General features: G+C 39.0%; 3 protein-coding genes across 5 annotated transcripts; 1 reads left to right on the forward strand and 2 right to left on the reverse strand.

Annotated features, from left to right (window-relative positions):
• Window positions 1–5,980: 5,980 nt before the first annotated feature.
• LOC125222769 (protein kish-like) lies at window positions 5,981–10,989 on the reverse strand. 2 transcript variants are annotated; one of them, XR_007176609.1, is made up of 7 exons: window positions 10,816–10,989; window positions 9,968–10,014; window positions 9,764–9,870; window positions 8,903–8,937; window positions 7,943–8,038; window positions 7,161–7,419; window positions 5,981–6,643 (listed from the first exon to the last, which is right to left on the reverse strand). XR_007176609.1 is itself a non-coding variant. In XM_048125565.1 (5 exons), exons 2-5 carry the CDS (start codon window positions 9,968–9,970, stop codon window positions 7,971–7,973), a joined length of 213 nt encoding a protein of 70 aa, XP_047981522.1. In that variant the 5' UTR covers window positions 9,971–10,014; window positions 10,816–10,987; the 3' UTR covers window positions 7,774–7,970. The 2 variants fall into 2 exon arrangements, 1 of the variants encoding a protein (XP_047981522.1); XM_048125565.1 differs by lacking the exons at window positions 5,981–6,643; window positions 7,161–7,419 and having other exon boundaries at window positions 7,774–8,038; window positions 10,816–10,987.
• On the forward strand, window positions 6,267–7,647 carry LOC125222768 (LIM domain-containing protein PLIM2c-like). Of its 2 annotated transcripts, none has more exons than XM_048125563.1 (5): window positions 6,267–6,407; window positions 6,487–6,586; window positions 6,672–6,700; window positions 6,971–7,060; window positions 7,137–7,647. In XM_048125563.1, exons 1-5 carry the CDS (start codon window positions 6,267–6,269, stop codon window positions 7,503–7,505), a joined length of 729 nt encoding a protein of 242 aa, XP_047981520.1. In that variant the 3' UTR covers window positions 7,506–7,647. The 2 variants fall into 2 exon arrangements, with proteins under 2 accessions (XP_047981520.1, XP_047981521.1); XM_048125564.1 differs by having other exon boundaries at window positions 6,675–6,700.
• A 797-nt stretch (window positions 10,990–11,786) lies between the features above and the next one.
• Window positions 11,787–16,285, reverse strand: LOC125219345. Its single transcript, XM_048121296.1, has 13 exons — window positions 16,198–16,285; window positions 15,904–16,105; window positions 15,415–15,489; window positions 15,206–15,307; window positions 15,090–15,121; window positions 14,734–14,847; window positions 14,422–14,536; window positions 14,123–14,313; window positions 13,912–14,028; window positions 13,668–13,748; window positions 13,252–13,484; window positions 12,873–12,912; window positions 11,787–12,653 (listed from the first exon to the last, which is right to left on the reverse strand). Exons 1-13 carry the CDS (start codon window positions 16,249–16,251, stop codon window positions 12,096–12,098), a joined length of 1,914 nt encoding a protein of 637 aa, XP_047977253.1. The 5' UTR covers window positions 16,252–16,285; the 3' UTR covers window positions 11,787–12,095.

Consider the following 16,285-nt stretch of genomic DNA (forward strand, 5'->3'; position numbering starts at 1 on the left):
TCACGGCTAAGGTATAACCGTCGTTTGAAGAATAGCAGACCATCTGCTGCAGCGACGTGCGGAGGAGCCGACCCGGACGAAACAGCCTCGTGGAGGCTCAACAGATCAGTGAGGCGGAAGTTTTCATTCCGAATAGTCTCCAAAATAGCAGGGAGAGGTCGCGCAAATAGAGCGAGCAGATTGGATTCCGTAGGCAGCAGCTCGTGCTCGCGACGTGACAAAGCGTCGGCCACGCGGTTCGAGGCTCCCGATTTGTACTCAATTCTGAACTTGAATCCCATCAACTTCCGGATGTAGAATTGCTGATCTGGTGTCTGCACGATCTGTAACAGCAAGTCTTTCAGGCTACGTTGGTCGCTCCGGATTACAAATTCGCGCCCCAACAAGTACTGCTGCCACTTCTGAACCGCCTCGACAATCGCGTACAACTCTTTATGATAGGTTGACGCTACGCGACGTCTTGGACCCAACTTCTTGCTAAAAAACGCTAAAGGATGTTCCTTTTGCAACAATACCGCCCCTACACCTGAATCTGACGCGTCCGTCTCCACAATAAATAATGCATCGAAGTCCGGCAAGTGGAGCACCGGGGCCTCCGTCATAGCTTTTTTAAGAGCTGCAAAACTCTCCTCCGCCATTGGAGACCAAATGAATTCCCCTTTCTTCAACAAGTCAGTAAGGGGGGCTGCAATGATCGAGTAATTTTTCACAAAGCGACGATAATATCCTGTGAGACCCAAAAATCCTCTCAACTGTTTCACTGATTTCGGGGTCGGCCATGCCGTCATCGCTTCAATTTTTCCAGGATCCGCGCGTAGCTCGCCTGCCGCAATTATGTGGCCCAAATAATCAATAGTATCCACTCCAAAAGCACACTTGGACATTTTAATAAAAAAACAATTCTCCTGCAGGATACCCATAACAGTCTTGAGGTGGCCTGTGTGGGCATCCATCGTCTCACTATACACCAATATATCATCGAAAAAGACGATCACGAACTTACGGAGAAAAGGGCGAAAAATACTATTCATTGCTGCCTGGAAAGTGGACGGTGCGTTCGTTAGTCCGAAAGGCATCACCAAGAATTCGAAATGCCCATCGTGTGTGCGAAATGCCGTCTTGTGAATATCCGCCACATGCATGCGGATCTGGTGGTATCCCGAACGCAGGTCCAACTTGGAGAAAATTCTAGCTTTGTTAAGCTCATCAAAAAGTTCATCTGCCGTGGGGATCGGAAATTGATCCGGAGTGGTGGTTGCATTCAGCGCTCTGTAGTCAACGCAGAACCGGAAAGACCCATCCTTTTTGCGAACTAATAAGACGGGGGATGAGAAGGGGCTAGTGCTCGGCCGAATGACCCCCTGCAGTAGCATTTCTTTCACCTGCCGCTCGATTTCCGTTTTCTGAAAATAAGGATATCGGTATGGGCGGACATTAACCGGCCGGGTTCCTTCAGGTAGATGGATTTTATGGTCCCATATCCGGGGTGGAGGTAAGCCATCAGGTACAGCGAACACCGCGCCAAAGGACTCCAGGACCGAAGCTAGTTCAGTGTTCGGATGGAGAGGGCTCGGTGTAGTTGGGTACGCCTCATTCTCGGTGGTAGTCTGGATTACTTCAAATAACTCGCACTCTCGGTCAGACCCAATGAGTGAAAACAAGCCGTGGACTGAGATTTCTCTAGGGCGTGCATCCTCGCCCTTTAGCAAAATCTGTTTGTTCCTCCAATTAAATTCAATAGTGCGATCTCTGAAATCAATGGAAACTTTCCCGAGGTCCTGTAGCCATTGAACGCCCAAGATAACATCAGGGCCCTCCACCTGTAAAATAAATAGATCGATGTCGAAATCGTGGCCATGCAATGATATAGGAGTTTTCAAGCAAGCATAATTGCAGCGCATAGACGCGCCATTGCCAACAAATACTCGAAAAGGAGTTACAGATTGAATTGGGAGACTTAGCTGTTCAGCGATGGTGGGCTTGATGAAGTTATGGGTACTGCCACCATCAATCAGTACGGACACCGCAGAATCACGAATATGGCCAAGCAACTGTAGAGATCGGGGTCGCAGCTTCGGTCCGATGACGTTGATGCAGGACACATCACCAGTAATCACCATATTCTCCCCATCATCTTCGTTTTCATAGGTGGGGTCATCGACGAGCAATTCGTCGTCATCATCAGCCCCAATTAGCGCATAAAATTTCTTTTGGCAGACGTGTTCTCTGGTATATTTCTCCGGGCACCAGTAGCACAACCCTAGGCGATTACATTCGGCTCGGTGTGCCGCTGATATCTTCACCACCGGGATATTTGGTCTCAGATTGTTGCTTTGGTTCTGCCGAGGCTGCGGCTGCACGTTTAGAGCTTGTTGTTGGGGCTGTCGCGGCCGGTTATCCTTTTCGGTCCAGTTGGGCCTGTTGTTGGGTTGCTTCTGCGTCGCTAATTTGTGGCCTGCTGCCGAGCGCTGAGCCAGCGCAAAAGTCTCCTCCAAAGACACCGGTCGTGTTGTCAGCAGCTCATGCTTAACCGGTTCTTGCAACCCTGCTATGAATAGGGAAATCAGTGTCGATTCACCTACGTTGGTAGTCTTCTGCATTATCTCTTCAAAGGCTGATTGGTAGGATTCCACTGACGATGTCTGGCGCAGCTCCGCCAGGCACCCTACATGATCCACATACAAATCTGGGTCGAAACGTTGTTTGACAGCTAATAGGAATTGTTCCCACGATTTGTGCTTGCAATTATCTTCCCAATAAGTCAACCAACTAGTTGCCGGGTGGTCGAACAGATAGGTCGAGAGGTGCAAACGATCCTTAAGAGGCGTGTAATGAAAATTGTAATATCGCTGAATACCTCGGATCCAATCCGCTGCATGTTCGCCGTTGAATCGCGGTGCCTCTGGTTTGACACGCTTAATGATGTCCGGCTCGACGCCCTCCGGTGGTTGGACGATGGATGGAGGGAGGCGCCAGCCCTTGGCCGCGTGTTGCGGTCGCGTAGGGTCAGGCGGCCGGTTTTGAAGGCTCGCGTCGATCAGTAACGCCAGGCTCTCCTCGATCTTGCGATTTGTCGATTCCTGACGGCGCGTGAACGCCTCAAGATCGAATTGGTTGGACGACAACTTCTTGTCGAAGTTGGCGTAACGGATTTTCATATCGAATAGGTGTTCCGTCAGTTCTTCATTCGTGTAGCTTCTCGGCTGGGTCTCGTCATCGCCGGTTGGATTTGTGCCCGAGGACGACATAACTACGATGGGAGAAGAGGACACAATGAAAGCACCAAATTGATAGACCCTAAGGTCTGATCGAAGGGGATGGAGCACCTGTTTGTCGTGAATTGAAGGAAAAAAAAAAAGAATACCCAGCAGCAGCTAGGGTTTAAGAGAACTAGGGTTTCGAGGAAAAGAGTTTTATTTCTTATTTCTCGATGTCTTTTGACTCTCTAATGAACTCTATATATAGAGTTCGGACCCTGCTTGATTCGACTTACGATTCGGGAAAGAATCAAGAAGAAAACCCGAAAAGATTTAATAATATCTAAACTAGGCAATTGTTCCAAAAATAAGGAAAGCAAAAAAAATAACAAAATATGGAAATAAGTAAATCCTAAAGCTAGCATGTCGTGAAGTCCTTGAACTTCATGGGCCGGGGCGCATTCCTTCGGGGTCGATCCTTCCTCGCTTGAACCGGGCTTAACCTTTCTTTGCGTCTCCCTCTTCTTGGCTGATCACTCTCGTCAGTCCCCTGGGTTATGGGCACGTCTGGGCTTTGGTAATTGGTTGGATCCCTATCACATTCCCTCGCGACTAAAACAAAATCATGGCCGACGGTGTCGAGGCTGATTGCGATCTACTTCAGCTAAGCCGGCTTGAACTTGGATATCCCCAACATAAAGGAATTGGTAGCAATTGCTGGAGAAGTTGGAAATCTTAAGTCTATGGATAAACTAGCTAGAGTCCCATCGGAGTTATGATAATATGAATAGGAATATCTTCTTCAGAAGCTTGAATTCTTGGAACTCAAATGGTGTCATTTAGTACCCTGGATAACAGAGAGCTCACATATTCCACATCTTGAGAAACTTAGTCTTTATGCAATGAAGATCTCTTGTGAAATTAGCGAAATAATATAGGCTTCTTTCCTCTCTCTCCTCCATTAGCCTCCCTCTGTTTCCTTCGGCGTCCTCGTTTCTGGAGTGGCAGCTAGTACTAATGACCTTGTGGCTACATTGCCTTTTTAATTTGAATATCACTTTTATGGCCTAGAATCTGTAGTAGGATGATTGACAGTGAAAAAGCTAACTGTGTTAAGAGGACGATACATAATGTATTAATTTGAAACTCTATTCAAACTAGGGGTGGTTATTCGGTCGGTTAACCGACCCCAAAATTTTATTAAAAAACTAATCGGAACCGACCCGATCTCAAGTTCAGTTACTTAATTAACCGACTCGGTTAGAACCGATCGGTTATCGGTTATAACCGAACTGACCGAATTGAAATGAAAATTATTTATGGTTTTTACTTTTCCTCTAATTTTTTTATTTTTTTATTATTATTATATTTCTATTTGCAAGTAATACATAAATTGTTTATGCACTTTAAAAGACTTAACTTTTAATAATCTAAAATATAAAAACTTTTTTCCAAGTCCTATTTTTAAAATAGTAGTAATGTTTTACCACTTTATTGAATCTGAGAGATCTTATTTATAAAATACTAATATCTAGAAACTTTATAAGCTTTGAGATATTATAAGTATAACTAATAGTAACACAAATTAAAATAGACTTTTTTGATATTACAATATGAGACTTTGATAAAATTTGGAAGTAAATTACAATTTCTTCTATTATTAATTAAAATATAATTGAAATTAAAATTGTTTATGGTTTTAACTTTTAACTTTTCATCTACTTTTTTTATTATTATTATTATTATTATTATTATTATTATTATTATTATTATTATTATTATTATTATACTCCTATTTACAAGTAATACATAAATTGTTTAGGCGCTTTAAAAGACTTAAAATTTGCATGATCTATAATTTAAAAAAAATTCTCCAATAATAAGTGAAGGGATATTCTTTTTTTTAAATAAAACTAATGCTTAAGCACTTTATTGACTTTGAGATATATACATTTATAAGTATAATACTATCATGGATAGTGACACAAATTAAAATGAACTTTTTTGACATTTCAATACGAGACTTTGACAAAATTTAGATACTCCCTCCATCCCAGATAATTCGTCCCAGTTTTCCATTTCGGTTCGTCCCACATAATTTGTCACTTCATACCATTTTTGGTAGTGGACCTCATATTCCACTGACTCATTCCTACTCACGTTTTATTATAAAACTAATATATAAAGGTAGGGCTCACATTCCACTAACTTTTTCAACCCACTTTTCATTACAATTCTTAAAACCCGTGCCCGGTCAAAGTGACCCGAATTATCCGGGACGGAGGGAGTATAAATTACAATTTCTTCCATTGTGACAAAGTTTGAAAGTAAATTATAATTTCTTTTAGTGTTAAATAAACATATAATTGAAATTAAAATTGAATTTAATTCGGTTATCAGTTATAATCGACGATTATCGGGTTATAACCGATAACCAATTTGGAGCAAAACGTAAAACCGGTACCGAACCGATAACCGACCGGTTTCGGTTCAGTTCTCGGTTAATTGAATAACCGAAAACCGTTTACCCACCCCTAATTAAAACATTTTGTATGATTTACGTTTAACTTAAAACATTTTGTACTCAATTGAAACATTGATGAAATTTTTGGTATGTATGGTGTAATTTCCCCGGATTATTATGGTTATCAAGTTCTCACAAAGATCTCATTTGAACCTATGCTCATGTAAATTGATACTAACCATATCATTTGAACCTACGGTTATATATATTGATACATATTAACCATTGTATTGATCATATGGTATGAGGATAATTAATCTCATTATGTCAAAAAAGTACTCATAAATACAATAATTTAATTACATAAAGAGTGGAAAAATGAAAGAAAGAGTAACTACCATGAGTAGCAAGCTCCATCCATTTCCCTGGATTATGGGATGTCCAATCAACATTCCACCACAAGAAATAGAATAATTAGGTGGGTATAAAAGCATGTGTGTGGTTTGGGAACCAGGAATTTCTTTACATAATTTGAATCAGATTCCCATTTAATGCCTAAATTCCCAGCTCTTGATAGAATAGGCCTTGCCTTAATTAATTAATCCATGGCATCATCATTCACAGGAACTCAGGATAAATGCAAGGCCTGCGACAAGACTGTTTATTTCGTCGATCTCTTGTCTGCTGATGGCGCCAACTACCACAAAGCCTGCTTCAAATGCAGCCACTGCAAGGGCACCCTTGTTGTATGTATTTATATTGTAGGAGTACTCCATATATACATATCTCTCTCTATGATTCTTGATACAATTGTATCTCTCACAGATGAGCAACTACTCATCCATGGATGGCGTACTCTACTGCAAGACTCATTTTGAACAGCTTTTCAAGGAGTCTGGAAATTTCAGCAAGAATTTTCAAACTGGTCTGAAATCTCAATGTACCTTTTATACTTCTACTATTGCATCTTCTCCATAATTTGCTGATGATTCATTTATTCATTCACGCAGCAGGAAAAGGAGACAGAGAAAATTCACTTGTAAGATTTTATATGTAGTATATCTCTATCATTTCAAAACTATCTTAAAATTAGAATTTCAGAACTTATCATTAGTTGGTAGCAGAAAGCATATATGCTCCAGCCAACTAATATGGTTTGTATCACCAACTAAAATGTTTAGTGCTTCCAACTGATAAGTTTTCAAGTTCTAATTTTAAGATAGTTCTCAACTGAACCACTCCCAGTATAGATATATGTAATTGTGAATGAAGATGTGTGCAAAAATGTTGATATTATTGTTGATGACAGACAAGGGCACCCAGCAAGATGTCTGCCATGTTCTCTGGCACCCAAGACAAATGTGCTGCCTGCACCAAGACTGTCTACCCACTTGACAAGGTACTCAATAACAGACATAGTCATAGATATGTAGGAGTTGTGTTGAAACAAGTTAAATGATGGTAAATGTATGCAGATGACAATGGAGGAACAAATATACCACAAGTCATGCTTCAAGTGTGCCCATGGGGGTTGCCCCCTTACCCACTCCAACTACGCAGCCCTAGATGGGGTGCTCTACTGCAAGCACCACTTCCAGCAGCTATTCATGGAGAAGGGAAATTACCAGCATGTCCTCGATTCCACCTCACACAAGAAGACCGCCAGCATGGAGGCCATCGACGTCGACGGCCTTACCGAAGATGCCGACGAAGACAAACCTGCAGATGAGGACAATAAACCTGCCGACGAGGACAAACCTGCAGATGATGATGATGATAAACCCGCCATCGAGGACAAACCGGCGGATGACGATAATGCTGACAAGCCAAAAGAGGAATCCTAGATGTTTCATTTCCACTGGATATATATATGAGCTATTCTTTTTCTTTTTTCTTCTGAGTTTTGGTTATGGGTTAGCACTAGTCTATATATGTATGACGTATAAATGTTGTTAAGTCTTATGCACGCATGCAGTTGCAGGAGTATACTAGTAGTATATTATAGTGAAATAAGACAAGTTCTACACCTCAATATATATTGTTCAATTGGAATAGCATGCCTGCTAATTAAAAAACCAATATATTTGAGACGTTGTCAAGCCAGTCCCACAATTTAAGAGATGTAACACATGCATATAATTTCAATTTAGACGTAATTAGTTTTCAATGTTTGATGATCCAAGAAAGATGATTCAAGATTGAAAGCCAAGTGAAGTGTGCAACTCAGAGAGAGAATGCAGTAAAAGTTTCAACTATGATAAGAAGACTTCAAAAATCTAACATTGTCACTGGAGCCTAATGCATCTTCTTCAGAAGAATATGATAGACACGCCCATTGTGAAACATCCAACAGCCACCCAAGGACTCAGTCGCTCCCCTGTTACAGGCATTGGCCACCTCTGAGTTAGAGCTCGTAAGAAAGCAAAAATACGAGAAGCAAAAGCAAACAAGAAATGGAGAATCCTTACAGCATACATCTTGATATATCCAACTAATCACTCAAATACTATAAGATTGGAGTTTCGAAGGAATACATGATCAAACAAGCTCAGATTTGTTTGATCCATCAATGTATGTGGTGGATTAGCCTATATTACTATTATCTATCTAACATATCTCACCTAAAATAAGTACCCCCTCAGCAAACAAGCCTCCTAATATAACAAGTAAAAGGTGGAGCCTATGGAGTAAAGGATAAAAGACATAACTTCTTTTATTATTACTTCAACAATTAAAAATGTTACTCTTACATTATATGTAAGTTACATAGGGTCAAATAGCATAAAAGATTGCTACCCAGGAAAATGTAATTATTCCGCTCTGGCATTGTGTTCCACGAATTGTTTACTGTTTAGTGGCCAGAAGTTTAGTTGGTCATGAAAACCTGTTCATTTACATCCTACATGGCTTGCTGAAAGCGTTCTGTACATAATCTATCCTGGCAAATGGATCTAATTTCGACCATGAAATCTAAACGTGTTTAACTAAAAGGAAAACTTTGTTTACTTGCCAGTGTGACAGTTACTAGAAAAGGCAGGAAGAAAAGCTTTTGTAATGAAGAAGGATGATCAGTTTGTAATTCTCCGAAACTGGCAGTTTCGTCCTACAGTCTACAGGTCATGCTTGCTAAAGGTTGCCTATAGAATCATGTGCACGCTCCTAGACATCATTAAATACAAAATGAACCAAAAAAGCCATGTAAAAAACATAGTAATACAAATCACAGTTAAGGAAGTGATACCTATTCTAGCAGCCTTCCAGAATACACCTCGAAACCTGCCAGAGTGAATTTAAATGAGGATCCAAGTATTAGGCTTCTCAATAAAAAGGCTGAATAAGTAACCATGAATTTTATTGTGAAAATTCATATCATAGAAAAGAGACACAGCAGACAAGCAGGTACAAACTTACACAATGGTGATTTTCCTTGCAAAATTTCTTGGGTGTATAATTTTGTGCATGAAACAGGAGTTGAACCAAATTCTAAAACAAGTATTCTTAGACATGCAAGTCAGGAATTAAGATCAGCTCATTGTATCAACATCTTCTGTCTGCTTATGATCATATCTTGGTTATGAAATGTTGGTAATTATAGTAAACAATTGGTTAGCTTTAGGACATTTTGTGGCTCAGAAAAAGCACCGAATCTTGTCTGAATCATCAATTATCAGGATTCTTCAGCACAAGTTCCTGCTTCTTGCAATGAGGAAGATGTAGACTAGTCTCTTGAGAAAAAAGACTGTTGCCCCAAGGTAATCATCAAGTTTCATGTTATCATGAACTTCAGCCAAAATATATATTGTTTTCATGACAAGGCAGAAATGACAACTAGAAAAAGATCTATCACTTGGAGATTTGGCAGGAAGCTTTATCACTTAACCAATTACCTAAGTACAATAAATCAAAATATCTACAACCAAGTTGGTCCATAGCCCATACAGCACACTACCCTACTGTGTTTTCGAAGTTTCCATGTAAAACATCTCAAATTCCAATTTAAAAAATTCAAAGTTCATTTCTTAAAACAAACAATTTACATCCTCACACTAACAAAATATATTAACGGTTTTGAAAAGTAGAATATAGAACCACAAGGTCTTACCCTGTTCTCTGTTCAAGAAGAGCAGGGAACTGTATCTTCACATATGTGCAGGCACATATGCCTAACAAAACAACTGTAAGGAATGAATGGAAATTGAACAGCGCTGACTGAAAATTCATTAACAAGAATATCAGTAAAAATTTACAAGAGAATAAATTCATTGAACAAATCAAGTTACGGTATCCAAAGCCAGAAATGTGTTACCATGTCTTAATCACCTCGTTTTACAGCTGCAAAATCTTCCAGTTAATCTACAAAGACAAGATGCAGTCACTACTTCAAATGTACACTGTTGGCGAACGTTCTCTTACATAAATAAGTCTATGAGATTTACTTTCCCTTTTGTTTAGTTTCTTAAGTTTTGTTTTTAGTTATGTTACGTACATTCACAAATTACTATGCATAATTGGACTCAATTAAAAACGATGCCAATGTTGGAGCACTCCATCATCTGACTTCTGTTGGGATATAGTAACAACTAAGAAGTGAGAACTTCAAATGCTTTGCATCAATATCTGAGTTCAACTAACCCCTTAGCACAAAATGGGAGAGAATATCATTTTCAAGTACTTTCTTCGTCAAAAATAGCTCATACATCACCTTACCCTCATAGTTTCGGAAAAACTAAAGAATCTGTTTCAAAATTGAAATTCGCACAATATGAAAAAGGATTAATAGTGCAAACACAAGCATGAGTTTAAGATTGCATTTCGGTCAGGGATTCAGAGTCAAAAGAGGCGTACGTTGGATACATACACCTCCAATATAAAAAAAAAATAATAACACGGAAACGAGATAGCAAAATTCCAAATTGTGGACGATAAACACATCGGTGCAGCAGCGAAAGGCAGTAAATGAACTCATAAAGCAAAGTGATCTAAGGTTTTAAGACAGTGCAGATCAAAACCCTAACTATTAAAATGCATAATTATCCAGCGATCATCGTTTGCAAATACACGGGAATTTTCACCCGAAAGCATTCTTGAATCTAATGCAATCTAATTGATTTCTAGCGAAGTAATAGAGACCAAAATCAAACTGAGAGGGATTACCAGAATTTGAAGAATTGTTCCAGTTATGAGTGTTATATGACTGAAGATAACTTTTCTTCGTAGCTGAATGTAGAAACCCCCCACACAGATCAAGTTTTGCCACGGAAAAAGTTCTGTACCAATTTAAGAATCTACTCAAAATTTACTTGACTTTCAATTTTTCTCTAATTTTGCTAACAATGACGATTTTTTTAATTAACGAGGTCATGTTCAAAATTGATTCTAGTTAAATCGTGTTCAATTTCAATTGAAAACGACGAATCCACCTCGGATTTTCATGTGGTCATAAATCATAATCCAATCATAATCCACCGACTGAATGTTCATTGATTATCAGATTTTAGTAAAATAGGTAAGATTTTAGTACTTTGTAGGTTATTATTCCTTTATTATAAGATAAGTTTCTTCATACAAAAATACAATTGACTCCACGTAACAATGTAACATGATCTTTAAAACATTTTTAAAAAACATTTCAGTTTTTCAATATATTACTCTAGTAGTATCTGAAATTTTTACTTGTTCCAAATTTGAATTTAAATCATAATCTGATACTCACGTACCACGAATATATTGTAGTATGTATGTAATATATTGGATACACTTAATAAATCATTTACATAATATGTTGTATATATACACATTTCTGTTTTTAAAAATTTTAGAGTACGACAAATAATTTCATTTTTATAGGCTAAATTTATAAAATTATGTCCAATTCAAAAAAAAAATTATGAAAATAGATTCTACCTGAGAAGAGAGAGTTTATAGACCCAAAGTGATAGATCACGAGTTTTCTTTGTATAAAATCTAACATCTCACTGCATTAATAAATTATTTTAAGTGATAATATAATCATCTAATTAGTTAATTAAGTGCTAGCCGAATTATTATCACGAGTCTTCAAACTAAACATTTGAGTGAGTTAGATTATTTTGTTAATCAAATCAACAGAGGGAGCTAAATGTGAATTTCAGTAAGATAATGGATTTATTATTGATCTATATAATTTACGGGTGGGAGAGGGTGGTTTTAAAAGATATTTTTGTAAGAGAAATAGTAGTTCTGGTAGAGATTTAGCTCTAGGATACATTTATATATTTGGAGAAGGGTATAATGCAAATAAGCCATCCCACAGGCCACAGATTCCATGTTTTGATGGAACGAGAGCAAAATTTATTTAAAGATAAGTACTTTAATAGTAGTCTTAAAAAGATGTAGATGCCTCTTCTCACCATTGCCACACCCGCCTGCATATATATATATATGATATATCAACATCATGGTGGCAGAACAACTTGCTGGCATAACACGACGTCGGATATCGTCTTTCCATGCCTGTCGATCCTTCTCGAACAGTTCACTCCTCCATCCAGGATGTTGCGGACAACAACGTTCAACGAGTGAATCCCTCTGGCCTCGTAGATCTCGACCTTAACGTGCTGTTCAACCCACTTGTCTCTTCTTTCTAAGTCATCTTGACCAGGGAAGGATGATGGATTTAAGAGGGGTGACACAACTTCCTTCACCCACTCTGGAGTCACAATCATCTTAAGCCTCTCGATATCCGGGGGATAATGTGGGATCAGGGAGAAGTTGAGGTCGTTGCCTTTGTCCCCGATTCTGCTGTGAGCTATGGCATAGAGGGGGATCTTTTGGCCAGCTGGAGCAGCACAGACCTGGCTACTTGTGATTTTTGAATCTTTGCTCGAATCGTGTGTACTTTCATGCACAGCCAGTTTCTTCTCTGCAACGGCACGCCTAGGATTGTGATCAGTTGAGATAGCTAGGTTGTTTTGGGCTGCAAAAATTTGCCAATGAACGTTTTCACGTCCCACCTGTATATTGACCAAACCCTATGGTTATGTGCCCATTTTTTATCGTGTTATTCATTTAAAGAAACACCATAAAATAAATTCCCCAATAACTTGACAAACGTTGATTACAAATAAAACAAATGTAGCATATGAGTGTATTACAGTCTGCCAAAGAAGCGCATGCAAAAGCACAAGAACGCATATACAGGTATGCATATGGAGAGAGGGAGAGAGAGGTACCAATTCTTTTTCCAGTAAATTCTCTTTCTTGCTTCCAGTACTGCATCAAGTGAAAACAAAGTTAAGAAAACCACAAACACTAAACTATACGCATGTATGTGTGCGTGTGCATGCGCTTGTGAGTGTGTGTACACAAAACATCTTAATTTTTCGTAAAATAGATCATAATATACACAACAGCTAAATTATATCATTTATAGCAAGTCGAGAGCTCCAAGGCTCGAGCTTTTTCTATTGAGTTGGGAGAGGGGGTATTAGGATGAAAAACTACCATTACGAACCCAATTTTAAGGTGAAGCTATCAGTCTTTAACCAATATAAACTGAAAACAGTAAAAGAACCTGATGGAAACTTCAGAAAGTGTAAACAGAGGAAATACCTGATGCCACCACCTCCAGCAGGGCCATTGGTGTACAAAGCTATGAATTCCTTGGTGAACTGGAGTGCATGCTCCTCTTTCTCAAACAAGCCATCCATTCGTAATCTAATATCTTCACTAGGCTTTGACAATATATCTCCAGTGTAGGTTGCTTTAAGGCTATCCTGACCAATAATGTAGGAAACGATATTGATGCTAGTACCAGGATATAATTCTTCCATCCATGCCCTTACCTGATGCAAGAGAACTACAGTAAGCTACGGTGACACTTGTGTCATCAGATGCTACTGATAATAAATTAGAAAGGAAATTTCATTGCATTCTCAACATTACCAGGAAAAAAAGAGATCGAGATTATGTGATTAGCAAAAAACTCAAAACATATGATAAGTTTTCAGAATTGTGTGTCACAGTACCAGAAACTCAGCAGCTTTAGCTCGTTGCACGCATCCATAACCACCATAAGATATTTCTCCCCAGCCTTTCCATCCAATGTCCTGTGAACAAGAAGAACAAGCATTGAACCTAAACTGTCACTGAACAAAGGGATGGTCACCAGGAAAAAACACATAAAAATGCAAAATGTATCTTATGCATGACGGTTTTTTATTCCCCAGCTATCCTTTCCATTAATTTTAGTGGTAAGAAGCAGGAAGATACCTTTGATCTTAGCAGCAATAATTTTTCAGGTTGATATCCAGTAGAAGGCTTGGCTCCAGAGCAGAGAACCTTGCTGTCTGACAATGATTGAAATGTAACATCTTGAAGATCTACTATCTGTTCGGCGAGGGTGTCTTAATCATTTGATGTTGAATTTACCCTTTTCCAGGTATCAAAGAAAATGTAGCAAAAATTTAATAAACCAACTAACCACGTCAGGGGTTATGTATGAACTAGGATCGCCAATTTCGTACAGAAGTTGTTGGGCACAAGTGCTCCAGCTGAGAACACCTTTAGTACCTTCTGCCTTAGCTACACTTACTGTACCATCAGAAGTAATTTCTGCAAATGGAAGAGATATTTGAAGGAGATCTTGAAAAGACATGTCCCGATGTTTATCACCTACAAATGTTATACCAAAGTTATGCCTACAATTGATATAGAAAGGTAACACAAATCAGTTATAATTGCACAGGTTTTAAACTATACGAAACAGAAGTAGATTATTACCTGGATGCATGTAATACCCCCCCGTTAGCTGACAACCACATTCCAGAAGGTGACCTGCCAGAGTACCTTGTGCAAGAAGCCCAAATTCATCCCAGTTCCATCCTAATTCAAACATCTGTATACCAGAAGCTATTCGTCATGAGGTGGCAAGACAAAGTACTTGGAGTTTAGGGGGGAAAGGGTTGATATAGAGGAACAGAACACATTTCACCCGACAGAGAGAAAACATGAGGTGAAAAGGGGTAATACATGATTAAAATCTGAATAGATACTTAACAAGTAATTTTGTAAGAGGGAAATATGAATTTATACCATTGGACCTAAGAATAAAGAAGCATCGGCAACCCGTGAAGTTATTAGAACATCTGGTGTGTACCTCTCCAAACATTCCACAATTGGGGCTGCTCCCATATAAACACTGACATCCTGCACATATCAACGCCAGTTCAAGATTAGAGATGAAAAAGGAGCCCTAAGACAGGTCTTGATTACTCCAAGCAAAAATGCTCATCTTCACATCAACCAGAACAATCTTACAGGTTCCAAATTTTGTTTGGAGAAAGTTATAAACTCATTACATCTATGAGTTGTTATTAATATTTCAGGGGAACTCCTGAAATTAAATCATTCTATAATAGGAGTGTAAGTCAAGGATTTCTGAATCTTACATCATCAACAAGCTTCGATCGATTGTCCACTCCTGAGAATATCCCGAAGGAAATGTTAACCATAAAGCATTTACTGATATTCAAGGATCCAGTTAAATTCTCATGAGAATCATTACCTATTTCTAAAACAGATGATTGATAAGCGATGCCAACTTTCACGCTAATCCCCAGCTCACTTGCAACTCGTAAAACCTCTTCTTGAGCACCATATGGAGACTCTGCTCACGAGTATAAACACAAATAATATTGTGTTAGCCAAGACAGGTATGTATGGCAGAGTAAATAACTTCAATAAGAAGTGAATGATAAACTGCTCAATACTCACTAGCACCCATATTGGTAATAATGCGAACACCTCTCTCCACAGCTAGAGGTAAAAGCATCTGCATCCACTCCGAAACTGCGCAATTGTTGACAACTTTCAGCATATACGCTGTATAATTTTTTAAATACATTGAATAATTACATCACAAACTCGGTGGATGCATGAACTTCACCAGAACATTTATTAGCCGAAAACACAAAGACGTCATCAACTAATTATAAAACTAGTCGTTTCGATTACACGGGCAGTAGAATTCTTCTACTATCATGCATTCCTATTTGTATATTTGTTCTAAACCATTTTCCATACACTCATCATAGAAAGAAAACCACATAAACAACAGTCAGAAGATTCAGAAACACGATCTACAAAAACTGGAAGCAACACCATCCGCTATCGATAAAAACAAAAGTAAACAAGTAAACTACAGTAACATTGACCAGCAAAAATGAAGAAATAGCCACAATTCAGTTGTAAAACTAGACATACTGCGAGGATCGTAGCCCGGGCCACCGGACTTTACATCTCTGCACCGGTCGGCAAGCGTGCGTTCCGCCAAGCATTCGAGTACCAGATAGTCCAATTCATCCACTCTCTGAAGCAATTTCAGCGCTGCAGCGGGCCGGTCGCCGGAGAAACCAGCTCCGCAGCCTATCACTACCTTCTCCTTACGCCTCGCCGGGTTCCGCCTCTGCAGTTGAAGCAATTATCGGATTAAAAGAATAAATCGGTAACATTTTACCTATTACGTTTACGATTTGATGATCATAGAGTTGAACTAACCAATTTGACTACGCAGTCGTGAGACTCCCGCGTTTCGCTTCCGAATTCCGCCATTTGAAGTTGAAGGTGCGCTGGTGGTATGATGGTG

Source organism: Salvia hispanica, chromosome 4 (assembly GCF_023119035.1).
Source record: "Salvia hispanica cultivar TCC Black 2014 chromosome 4, UniMelb_Shisp_WGS_1.0, whole genome shotgun sequence".
In the NCBI taxonomy this organism is placed as follows: domain Eukaryota; kingdom Viridiplantae; phylum Streptophyta; class Magnoliopsida; order Lamiales; family Lamiaceae; genus Salvia; species Salvia hispanica.

What these genes read in the sequence shown, in the direction of transcription:
- LOC125219345 (XM_048121296.1), bottom strand. Translation starts at nt 16,251, where the DNA reads ATGGCGGAATTCGGAAGCGAAACGCGGGAGTCTCACGACTGCGTAGTC. An exon ending in CATACATAACCCCTGACGTG is followed by an intron (nt 14,029 to 14,122) that starts GTTAGTTGGTTT and finishes CTCGCCGAACAG; the next exon opens with ATAGTAGATCTTCAAGATGT. An exon ending in TATTGCTGCTAAGATCAAAG is followed by an intron (nt 13,749 to 13,911) that starts GTATCTTCCTGC and finishes TCTTGTTCACAG; the next exon opens with GACATTGGATGGAAAGGCTG.
- LOC125222769 (XM_048125565.1), bottom strand. An exon ending in CTTCTTGAACAGAGAACAGG is followed by an intron (nt 8,938 to 9,763) that starts GTAAGACCTTGT and finishes TCACTCTGGCAG; the next exon opens with GTTTCGAGGTGTATTCTGGA. An exon ending in CTGGAAGGCTGCTAGAATAG is followed by an intron (nt 8,039 to 8,902) that starts GTATCACTTCCT and finishes TGCCTGTAACAG; the next exon opens with GGGAGCGACTGAGTCCTTGG.
- LOC125222768 (XM_048125563.1), top strand. Translation starts at nt 6,267, where the DNA reads ATGGCATCATCATTCACAGGAACTCAGGATAAATGCAAGGCCTGCGAC. An exon ending in CAGCAAGAATTTTCAAACTG is followed by an intron (nt 6,587 to 6,671) that starts GTCTGAAATCTC and finishes TCATTCACGCAG; the next exon opens with CAGGAAAAGGAGACAGAGAA. An exon ending in GAGACAGAGAAAATTCACTT is followed by an intron (nt 6,701 to 6,970) that starts GTAAGATTTTAT and finishes TGTTGATGACAG; the next exon opens with ACAAGGGCACCCAGCAAGAT.